This window comes from Notolepis coatsorum (assembly GCF_963971535.1).
Source record: "Notolepis coatsorum genome assembly, chromosome: 19".
NCBI lineage: Eukaryota > Metazoa > Chordata > Actinopteri > Aulopiformes > Paralepididae > Notolepis > Notolepis coatsorum.
This window is the reverse complement of record NC_140183.1, coordinates 77,318,880-77,331,070: the sequence shown is the minus strand read 5'-3', so window position 1 is coordinate 77,331,070 and position 12,191 is coordinate 77,318,880. Positions and strand designations below refer to the sequence as shown.

General features: G+C 40.7%; 1 protein-coding gene across 1 annotated transcript in view; it reads left to right on the top strand.

Annotated features, from left to right (window-relative positions):
- Nucleotides 1–12,191, top strand: part of LOC311246714 (NACHT, LRR and PYD domains-containing protein 3-like) — a 59,109-nt gene that overhangs the window by 21,626 nt on the left and 25,292 nt on the right. Inside the window, exons 9-11 of the mRNA XM_084336934.1 lie at nt 124–698; nt 1,192–1,247; nt 11,923–12,137. Coding sequence (XP_084193060.1) covers nt 124–698; nt 1,192–1,247; nt 11,923–12,137 — 846 coding nt within the window. The remainder of the gene's footprint in view (nt 1–123; nt 699–1,191; nt 1,248–11,922; nt 12,138–12,191) is intronic.

Here is a 12,191-nt window from a genome sequence, read left to right as displayed (position 1 = left end):
CAACGATAATATGTGGTAGAAGTGTAGATGAATATCCCTTCAACAGCATCAAAACATCCCTGTGTCCTTGCACACACTTCTGATTAATTAGCACTTTTTCTTTTTTTCTTTTTTTCTTTTTAGATGACTGTCAAATCACAATGGATCCCAACACAGTACATAAAAACAACTTGCTGTCTGAGGGGAACAAACGAATCGATTGGGTATCAAAGGAACAGCCATATTCCGATCACCCAGAGAGATCTCCTTTCACTCAAGTGTTGTGTAGAGAGAGTCTGACGGGACGCTGCTACTGGGAGGTAGAATACCCAAGAGATTCTTCCTCAGAGACTTTTCTAGGAGTGGCATATAGGAATATCGCAAGGAAAGGACAACCTCTCATTGGTTACAACAACGAGTCCTGGTGTTGTCGAACTGGATATGGGAAGCTTAATGATGAGTTTTCTTTCCTGCACAATTGTGAAGGCGATTGTGTGTCTATCGGGCAATGCGAGGTCGGTGGTCGGCTCCATAGACTTGGAGTGTATCTGGACTGGCCTGCTGGCATTCTGTCATTCTACATGGTCTCCGCTGACGCCATGACTCACCTTTATACATTCAAGACCACATTCGCAGAACCCCTCTACCCAGTGTTTTTCGTGGGCGGTGCCTTTGGCCATTTGACCTTGTGCAGAATACACAAGTTCACAGTTAATGAAGTGAGTCTTTTTTTTGGTACCTTCCTAGCAAAAGCTGACCCGTGTAGAATATATCATTGTCAAATAAATGTTGATAGCATGGATTAATTACCGCGAAGAAAATGCTAGCATTACTGAGAAATTTGCAAGCATAAAATATAGTATGGTACTTCATGGTTTAGGTGTCTCAAGCGATAATCTCCTGTGCAATAATATACATTTCCTTAGGCGTTTCTCTTTTCTTTAGAAAAACATTTGGAACTTCATAGGTGATCATACCTGGAGACAACTGAATCAAACCAAAAGATAAGACCGTTGCTGTTACATGTTACAGTGATGCTTGCATGTCATGAAGATAATAAACCCACGCTATCAAAATACATTTGTCTTTGATATATGGAAATTATACTTTGGTCAGCTTTAAGACACGATTGATTGATTGATTGATTGATTGATTGGTGTCATTGGTGTCTTTAGAAAAACAAAACGAATTCTGTGCCTTTCTGTATTCCAGACCAAGACGAGCTTCACACCTGAAATGTCAATGGACTCCTATACAACTGTATACAAGTAACCACATTCTAATACATACTTTTGTATTGCCCTTGACCTTCGAGATGTCAACATCTGTAATTCTAAATAACAATTTACTTTGAATTGCTGTACTTGGTTAAATTATAGTTGTATGGAAAATAGAGTATAGATACACACTTTAGAGTCAACATAATTGGTGTTAGAATCTCTAATACTGTTACCACCATTGTGCAGCCCCAGGTTGGTTATACTATTAAAATAAAAACATATATATATGGTTATGCTATTTACCAGTAGCGGAGTCGCCTTGCCTGAAGCCTAATAAGCCTAATATCTCCCCTAGACTGAAGTCTATAAGACTTAACATCTCCGAGGCTTCCGGTTTAGCTGCAATATGTAGCGCACGCAATTGGTTACAGCTCCGCTCCCGTTATCGTTAATTTCGTTTAAAAACCTTATTTGGACAATACCAAAAGAGATTAGACCACATCGTATGTATTGATGAGACCCTCTACTAACTATATCAAAAGACAACATGGATAAGGATAAGAAAAAGGGTGGAAAGAAACAAGACACAGCAATTCTAACGGCGCCGATTGAAACACGTTCAAGGAAAATGACAGGCGACGCTGTGGCAGATCCGTTGGTGACAAGCCCCGACGCGGGGAATATAGAGGAGAATACACAGGCACCAAGGACAACTGGCCCCGAGAGGGAGACAATAGATGACAACATAACAGGAACATCAGAAAAAAGTACTGTGAAGGATAAAGCAGGCGATTTTGAGAAGATAATAGCAAAAACATCCATCGGATCCCTCACTGCTCCAATAACATCAACTGACACAAGCAGTTCAATTACACAACCCGACTTCAACTCTCTGACTATCCTGATAAAAGAACAGATGGTCGCTTTCAAAGCACACGTTGAACACATCGATACTAAATTCGAAGAGGTTATGAGAGCGGTCGCTTTACAGTCCATGCGAATCACGACAGTGGAGAATACGGTGACAGAAATTACACGGGCAGTCAAGGCGAACGAAGGTGGCATGACAGAGATGGGAAAAGAGATGGAAAGTGTGAAAGAAGAATACCGGAGGGAAATACAAGGGCTTAAAAACGAAGCGACGGAGAGGCTACTAGAATCCCAACGCTACCACAGGCGGAATAACATCCGCATTGTGGGGCTTGATGAAGCAGTAAACTGCGAAGATCCCAACTTTCCAACAGTGTTATCAACGATTTTGGGTAACATCGATCCAAACACAGTGCCAGAAGTGGACCAAGTTTACAGAATCGGTTCTCGGGGGCAAAGAATCAACGGGCCAAGTGTCATCATTGTCACTCTGCGGAAGACTACAACAAGGGATGACATCATCAAATTTGCTCGCAACCAACGTGGGAATCTGAATTATGGTGATAAACCAATATTTATCTACGAAGATTTGAGCAAAGATGCCATCATCCGACGTCTACCATACAAGGAGGTGATGCAAAAGCTGTTCAAAGCCGGTTACAAGCCAAGGCTATCATACCCGGCGCTGTTATCATTCTTGGGCAGTGACGGCCGCAGGTCAGGTGTATACACACCTATTGAAGCTGAGGATTTTCTGAATCGAAATGGAGCAAATAACCCAAGGCAGGACGAAAATGCCGGAAACAGATAAGCCTCTTTCTCAATGTATACCAGTGTTAGAATGACTTTATTGTGTTCATCAAGGTAGCAGACGATATGCAAGCCGTCTATAACAATGTGTACTGTGTATAATACGATTCATAATACATTATAATTTCAGTCTCTGGTCTCTGAGGAGACAAATACATATCATTGCAAAAAGATCTATCTGGAATATTCTGGGTTTATCGCTCAAATGCCCTGGGTCTCTTAGATCATTCTGGAACATAAAATAGTCTAGGCACTAGTATACTCTACAACCTTCTAGAATATAAGGCACCATGACAACGAAGCCTACAACTCTAACAATAAACATCCGGTGTGTATACACATAGCAGATAATAAATTAAATGAAGTTCAATCAGTCCTTAATAATACTTAAAAAATTAACCACACCTAAACGTATGAACACTACAAGGTTATTCTAACAATTTAAGTAATCACTCCATTGAAGGCACATTGAAGCTCTAAAAGGCGCTGCTTTTCTATCTTATCTAATCTGTTAATTCGGTTCTAGTGGCTTCTCCACGTTGATAATTATTCTATCTCTCATTCCTTATCTATATCTTTCCTTTGATTTTTATTTTATTTAATTTTCTCTTCTCATTACTCTATATTTTTTAAATATATTTTAACTTACATTGTTCTTTTCCAACGTTCTTCACATTAAGGTGTCAATATTGCTCTACAATCTTTTCCTTTTTTCCTTTTTTCCCACACGTTAGTAGAGGGTTCAAATGAATATGTCGATGAAAGTTTATTCTCTTTTTTTATTTTTTATTTTATTTTTTTGTCATTTATCACAATACTTCATTACAGTAAGGGAAGGTGCAAGACCAAAAGCGACATTCTATTGCAATAGAATGGAAATGTTAGATCCTATGGCAATTAGCATAGGAAGATTAAGATTACAATGCTCAGTTTGGGCAATCCGGTGGACCATGGGAGAAAGTCAATCGCGGAGGATGTGTTCTTGGAACACAGGCCTGTACGACTTTCTGGGTGAGGGGAAAATAGGGTATTTTTATTTGTATATATATATGTTTTTAAGCTCAGCTCTCAACGGGACCTCATTAATTGGATGTACATCTATTGTAGCTTCACACTCCAGAAGCATTACCAAAAACTACACAAAAACATGCATAGATTATGGCTAGTTTGAATATAATGGTATGGAACACCGGTGGGATAAACAAACAACACAAACGCAAAAGCGTGCTCACACTGATGAAAAAAGAACATGTGGACGTGGCTCTATTAAGCGAAACGCACATTTTAGAGGAAGACATAAATACGTTAGCGGATAACATATACCATAATATTAGTCATTCTTCTTTTGTTACGAGAACTAGAGGGGTAGCCATAGTCGTCAGACGCAAATTAAATATCGAATTGAAAGGGGTATGGTCGGATGCTGAGGGGCGCATAACTATAGCTAGGATTATACACAATAACAGGAAAATTGCATTGGCAGCGGTATATGCCCCAAATTTGTACGAAGTGGGTTTCTTCACTTCACTAACCGGAGAAATGTTAAACCATCCCGAGTACTCATATATAATAGGTGCGGATTTTAATGCCATTTGGAACCCAAGGATGGACAAAACTTACCTTACCTTTTCCAGCGAACAAAAAAATTCATCTAAAGCATTAAAAGATTGGTCGAAATCAACAGGGGTAACTGATTTATGGCGTTCACTTAACCCCATGACCCGCAAGTACTCCTGTCGTTCGGCGAGACACAACACACTATCCAGAATTGATTACGTCTTTGCATCCCCGAGAATATTTGATAAATATGAAGTGGAAATGACACCCAATGCGCTATCAGATCACTGCTACTTAATCCTGAAAGCAACATTTGGTACACTATCTTCCCGGGCCCCAAGATGGCGTTTTAATTCTATGCTGCTTAACAACAAGGAATTCATTACACAAATTAAAGAAGCTCTCACAGTATTCCTACGGGATAATGCTAACTCGGTGCAAGATCCCAGAATATTATGGATGTCGGTAAAGACTATGATCAAGGATTTCACGGATAGATTTTCCTCCATATTGCGCAAAAATCAAAACACAAAACTGTCTGAAATGGAAACGCTTTACTCAACGCTTTTTAATTCTTTAAAATACAACAACTCTACTAGACTAGAAAACCAAGTTAACATTCTAAAGACAGAGATCAAAGCAATATACAGACAAAAATCGGAATTGCAAATACGCAGCACAAGACAACAGCAGTACTTCCAAGGCTCTAAACCTAGTCACCTATTAGCCATGCGACTAGTTTCAAGTTTCAAGTTTCAAGTTTCTTTAATAGTTGTCATACAGAAGTACAGAATACTTTTGTACAAAATGCTTCTTACTGTTGCGCTCCAGAGACTGTGCATGACAAGATAAGTATGAAATAAAAACATAGTAAAAATTAGAAGTAAAAAAAGAGGTCACAGTGTTCAGTTTAGACATATGTACAATGTTCGTAGACGTAGTTACCATACAATATACAATACTGTGCAGTGTACTAATATACAATACTATATAGTGCAAGGCATAAATGGACGAGGTGCAGTTTAGGTACAATTCACAGTAGGTGTACGAGTTGTAGTGCAAATCCTTTATCAATAAATATAAAGTGTAAGTGTGTTTGTGTGATCTAAAGTGTGGAGAGTGGGTGCTGCAGTGTGTTGTTTGTTTGAGTGAGTGTGTGCGTGTGGGTGTGTGTGCTGTGTGCATTTGATGGTTGTTGCATAGTGATTATTGTTCGTTTAGCGATTATTTTCGTTTAGCAGCCTGATGGCCTGGGGATAGAAGCTCCTTCTGAGTCTTTCTGTGCTCGCCATAAGACTCCGGTATCGCTTGCCTGACGGCAGCAGTTCAAAGAGGCAGTTGTTCGGGTGGCTCGAGTCCTTAATAATTCTCTTAGCCTTCCCCTTGCACCGCTTGTTGTAAATGTTCTGGAGGGTGGGAAGCCCCCCTCTAATTGTGCGTTCGGCTGAACGTGTCACTCTTTGTAGTCTGCTACGGTCTTGTGCAGTGCTATTCCCAAACCAGGAGGTGATGTTGCCGGTCAGGATGCTCTCTATTGTACATGAGTAGAAGTTCCTAAGGATCTTCTGACTGACTTGGAACTTCCTTAGGCGCCTGAGGAAGTAGAGGCGTTGTCGTGCCTTCTTCACAACACTGTCAATGTGTGTGGTCCATGTCAAGTCCTCGGATATGTGGGCTCCGAGGTACTTGAAACTGTTCACTCTCTCAACTGGTGCCCCGTCGATGCTGAGGGGGCTGTAGTCCTTGACCCCCGACCTCCTGAAGTCCACAATCATCTCTTTTGTTTTGCTGACGTTCAGGGAGAGGCAGTTCTCCTGACACCACTGTGACAGGTTCTCTACCTCTTCCAGGTAGGCCCTTTCGTCGTTGGCAGAGATCAGGCCCACCACTACTGTGTCATCAGCAAATTTGATGATGGTGTTGTTGTTCCGCTGTGCTACGCAGTCATGTGTGTACAGGGAGTAGAGGAGGGGGCTCAGAACACAGCCCTGGGGGGCCCCTATGTTGAGCGTGATGGATGAGGAGGTGCAGTTGCCGGCTCTTACCACCTGGGGTCTGCCCGTCAGGAAGTCCAGGACCCACTGGCACAGGTCATAGTTCAAGCCCAGGTCCCTGAGCTTGGCTATGAGTTTGGAGGGGACTATGGTATTGAATGCTGAGCTGTAGTCGATGAACAGCATTCTCACATAGTTCCCCTGCCTCTTGTCCAGATGTGATGCTGCTGTGTGCAGCACATGGGCTATGGTGTCCTCCGTGGACCTGTTGGGGCGATATGCAAATTGCAGAGGGTCCAGGTTGATGGGGAGGGAGGAACAGATGTAGCCCTTCACTAGCTTCTCAAAGCACTTCATGGCTATGGAGGTGAGGGCTACAGGGCGGTAGTCGTTGAGGCAAGCGGGCGTAGATTTTTTGGGTACAGGGATGATGGTGGACTTCTTCAGACAGGTGGGGATGACGGCCTGTTCCAAGGACAGGTTGAAGATGTCAGTGAATACCGGGGCCAGTTGGTCGGCACAGACTTTTAGGACGCGGCCGGGGATGCCGTCCGGTCCTGCTGCCTTCCTGATATCCACTTTTTTAAAGATCCGTCTCACCTCATGCTCTGTTACCCTGAACACTGAGTCTCCATCAGCAGACCCCCCCCCCCCCATTGCCGTGGTTTGTAGGCTGGTGTTGTTATTCACAGCCTCAAACCTCGCATAGAAGGAGTTGAGATCATTTGCTAAGAATTAATGCAAAATTTGCAGATATAACTACCATTAGGAAACAACAAGCTCTAGTAACAGAACCCAAAATAATAAACGATACATTCAAAGAATTCTACTCCGATTTATATAATTCAGAAACGACCTTTGATCAAGACAAATTAGACACATATCTTAATCAAATTACTCTCCCTAAACTTACGGAGGACGACGCTAAACAGTTAGAAGTACCGATCACATTAGAAGAACTCAAGAAGGCCATATCCGGAATGAAAAACGGCAAGGCTCCGGGAATTGACGGTATCCCATCAGAAATGTACATTTCTTGCTGGGACATATTTGGACCCTTATTACTAAATATGATCTTATACTCAGTCAAAGAGGGAAGCTTCCATAAACACCAAAATATCGCACTCATTTCAGTTCTTCACAAAAAAGACAAAGACCCCACTGAGTGCGGTAGTTACCGTCCTTTAAGCCTCCTCGGAACCGATGTCAAACTGTACTCTAAGATATTAGCCATCAGATTGCAAAAGCATATGACGTCTTTAGTTCATCCGGACCAAACAGGCTTCATAAAAGGTCGCCTGATCAATGATAACATAAGGCGAATACTGCACGTACTAGATGCAGACAAAGAGGACACCACACCTAAGGCGATACTATCCCTGGATGCTATGAAAGCATTTGACAGGTTGGAATGGTCGTTTCTATGGGCAGTATTAGAAAGGATGGGGTTAGGAAAAGGATTCATTGATATGATTAAAGTACTATACAAGGACCCATCGGCCAGGATTACAACAGGCACATTCATCTCCGATATCTTTCCGGTATCACGCTCAGCCAGACAGGGTTGCCCTCTTAGTCCCGGACTATTCGATCTATCATTAGAACCTTTAGCACAATTTATAAGACAATCCCAACACATAGAACCAATAGTAATCAAGGGCACACATCATAAAATTAGTTTATATGCGGACGACGTAATATTGTTCATGCAAAACCCCAACAACACATTGCCGCATATACTCAAGTTGATAGAGAACTTTGGTGATTTATCGGGATTTAAAATAAATTGGCCTAAGTCGGCTTTTCTTCCTCTTAACACCAGTGCAAAAAAAGACACGACCCTCCCAGGTGCGATACCCATGGTCAAACATTTCAGATGCTTGGGTGTGGAAATATTTCCCACCATAAGACAAACGGTGAAGCACAATTACACAAAAATACAGAACAAAATCAAAGACGACCTGGACAGGTGGGCAAAACTTAAAAACTCAGTACAGGCAAGGGTATCAATAGTTAAGATGGATGTATTACCAAGAATCAATTTCTTCAGCTCAATGCTTCCGTTACCTCCTCCAGAGGGCTACTGGAAAAGATTACAAACCTCCACATACAAATTTATTTGGAATAACAAACCACCTCGCATAAAAAGATCCACCGCACAGAGAAATAAAGCAGACGGTGGCATGGCAGTCCCAGATTTTTTACAATATTTTAAGGCCTTCACATTAAGACCATTGAAGATATGGTTTGACCCCCAGGCTTTGGTATCTTGGAGAGAATTAGAAGAAAACATAGTAGCCCCACAGAGACTGAAAGACATAGCACACACTAAACTTTCAATCAAGCATTGTGAGCGAGAATTTGGCCCAATAATTACCCATGCAATCAGAACATGGCGGGAAACACAAAAGAAATATCCTAACCCTCAAGAATGGCATAATCACACTCCCATATTCAATAACAATGCACTCTTAATGGGAAAACGACCTATAAGATTCCCTATATGGGAAGAGAAAGGCATACACTCATTAGGGGATATTTTTAATAACAAGGGCCTCTGTAGTTATGTCGAAATATGCATAAAGTTTAACCTCACCGAGTCCACATGGCTTTTTTACATACAGTTACGACTTTGTATGAGATCTCACGGTGTTCCATTACTCATACCAATTGAACACCACAGATACCACAAATTTTTCTATGAAAGAGATACATTGGGAGGTTTTGTATCAGGTTTTTATTATCAATTACTAACGTCCTCGTATGAAACCCTTCAACTAGACACTGTCTGGAGGAGGGATATACCAGACCTGGAATATGACTTTGATTGGCAAGGAGCCTGGGCAAATGTCCGACTTACATCAAGGAACCCGGATCATCAACAAATCAATCTGAACTATATTCACAGGACATACTTGACTCCTATAAGGCTGTGCAAAATGGGGCTTATACAAGACTCCAAATGCTCCCAATGTACAAATGGGGACGAAGGAACATTTATGCACATGTATTGGGACTGCCCACCAGTTAAGGCATTCTGGAAAGATGTGTCCCAACAATTATCAATACTCGTATTTTGGAATATACCTGTACACCCCGCGGTATTACTATTGAATGATGTTTTTGAGTTTGCAGTGAATCCACAACTAAAAAGATTGGTTTTATCGGGTATCACAGTAGCTAAAAAACTGATCGCATCACGTTGGTTTCAACCGGAAAAAATGTGCCGAAAAGTGTGGTTTCTTACATATCTCGATGTGATATATCAAGAAATATCTACAGCAAGAATTCTGGGGCTCAATGAATCCAAAATGTCAATGTGGTTAGAAGTGGTGGAGAGAATAAAAGCTAGCTTATAATGGTAGTGTCTGGTTAGGAGTGAGGGATAATGGAGGTACTATCCAAGAGGGGGTCCGGGAGGGGGGGGTTTGAGCTGGAGCATATGTGTGTAGGGTTTTAGAAAATAGGTATTAGGGGTATATTATATACTAACATTTATATAATTGTAATTTCGCTGGATATACACTGTATACGGTTAAAATGTTATTATAGACTATTTTTGTTTTATCCTGTTTCTGTACTTGCATATATTTTAACCACCTTTACTGAAAGTTTCATTATGCATTGTGTGTTGAGTACTGACTTTTAATAATTTTTTGTTTTGCAATAATAAAAAAAATATAAAAAAAAAAAAGACTTAACATCTCCTTTTAGTCTGAAGCCTAGTAAGCCTAATATATCCCTTAATCTTAAGCCTAATATGTCCCTTAGCCAGGGGGAAATTCCCTTTTGAGTGACTGGTAGATGTTTAGTTTCCCATCTGGGGGACCCAGGTTCAAATCCATGTGGGTTACACACAGACCCACGGCAAATGTATAAAATGTAATATCTGTATCTTTCTCATCAGAATTAAATAAGTAGCATCATTTCCACATCAATAGCATATGCTATAATCATAAACCAGACAGCATGGAATCATTTCACAAGAGGCATACTTGAGTAAGATACAAAATATTTTGTTTTAGTCACCAAACATGAATGAGGGTGGATGTACAGCTCTGCTGTTACGAAAAATAGCTAATCAGATGCAGTGCTAATCTCTCATGGCTTCATAGGTGCAGAATTGGGGGGTGTTGCAGGGGACATATCCCCTCAATAATGAGAATAGGTGAATGTGTCTCCCTCAAAGATTATAGCTAATATGAAAGACAATCCCCTCCACAAAAGAGGTTAAAAAAAATAAGGGGGTCAAAACATTTATATATCCTCCTTACCTCTAACTATATATTAACCAACCATTTCAGACACCCCTACAGGACCATACCACCTCAACCCCCAAAACACATGTGCAGAAACGATACAGGAGAATACATATTTGAAAGCAATACAGGATGCCTGAGAGCCTTACTGCATTATATTCCACTATATTTGTGTCAGCGGGTACCTGAATGTTGTCTTTTCCTTTACATAAATAAAGACATTTCCACCATAAATTGATGTAGAAAAGTACACCAGAATGCAGGAAATTAAGTGTTTGATACACACAACTTCTTGGAGGAGGACCCCCTTACCCCCCACTTAAAATTGTTGTCTCATTGTTAAACGTCACAGAGGGAGTGAGTGAACTACAGGTACCAACACACCGACCGACCTGAATCTGCAGTATACCTGGCACTGCTGCAATGTTAATTATGTTTAGGGCAAGAAATAATACACTGCCAGAAAAATTACAAAATATTTTTCATTTAGAAAGTGAGTTTAGTAGGAGGAAATAAAATGTTAAACATCAGTTTGCACGTACCACACTTAAACAGATGTGTCCTTCAGTTATTGGTGTAAAGTTGTGGAATTATCTCCATAGCGAGCTTAAGGGATGTAATAGTGTTTGTCAATTCAAAAATAATTATAAAAAAAAATTTAGTCAGTATGAAAGTCAAATGTGATCTGAATAGTGAGATTTTTTCTTTTTTTTCTTTTCTTCTTTATTATTATTGTAAAAAAATGTCTTGTTTAATCTGTGGATTGTATGTTTCTTTGTATATGGTATAAATTATAATTGTTTTAAATTAGGTTGTATGCCGACCATCAAGTAATACTTGTTTAGTTTAGGAATAGGGGGCAGGTAACTATAAGAATTATTCTTCTTCCTGCTCCTTTTGACCATGGTATGATATTTATGATTTTGTATGAAAACTCTATGATTGTATTGCTTCCATGTGGCAAATAAAACTCTGAATCTGAATCTGGATAACCGATATTAATATAAATCAGATATTTTTCTAATACAGGTGTTCCTACCTATGGTGTCTCAGGTTCAGGTTATATAAAACACATAATACTACAGAGCCAACATTATAGTCGTTTGAATCTCCCTAATACAGTTGTTCATATTGTGTGTGTGTGTGTGGCCCAGGTTCAGGCAGGTGGTATGAAGCAAACATCATAGTTGATTTAATCTCCCTGATACAGTTGTTACTATTGTGTGTACACAGGTTCAGGTTTCCCAGTGAAGGCTTGTTCCAGTGTGGTTTGACTGGGCTGGTGTTTGGAGTGGAGGGGGAGGGGGAGGTGCAGTACAAGACTGTCCAATGGGATGAAAGCCTCCTCCTGTCAGCTGGCAGGACTCCTGCAGGACCCCTGTTCAGCATCCAGTGTCCTCAGGGCTCTGTCTCCCAGCTACAGATCCCGCACTGTGCAACTTCATCCGGTAAGTGTCAAAGTGTTTGTTGATGACATTACCGGTATGCTAATTATTTGCACA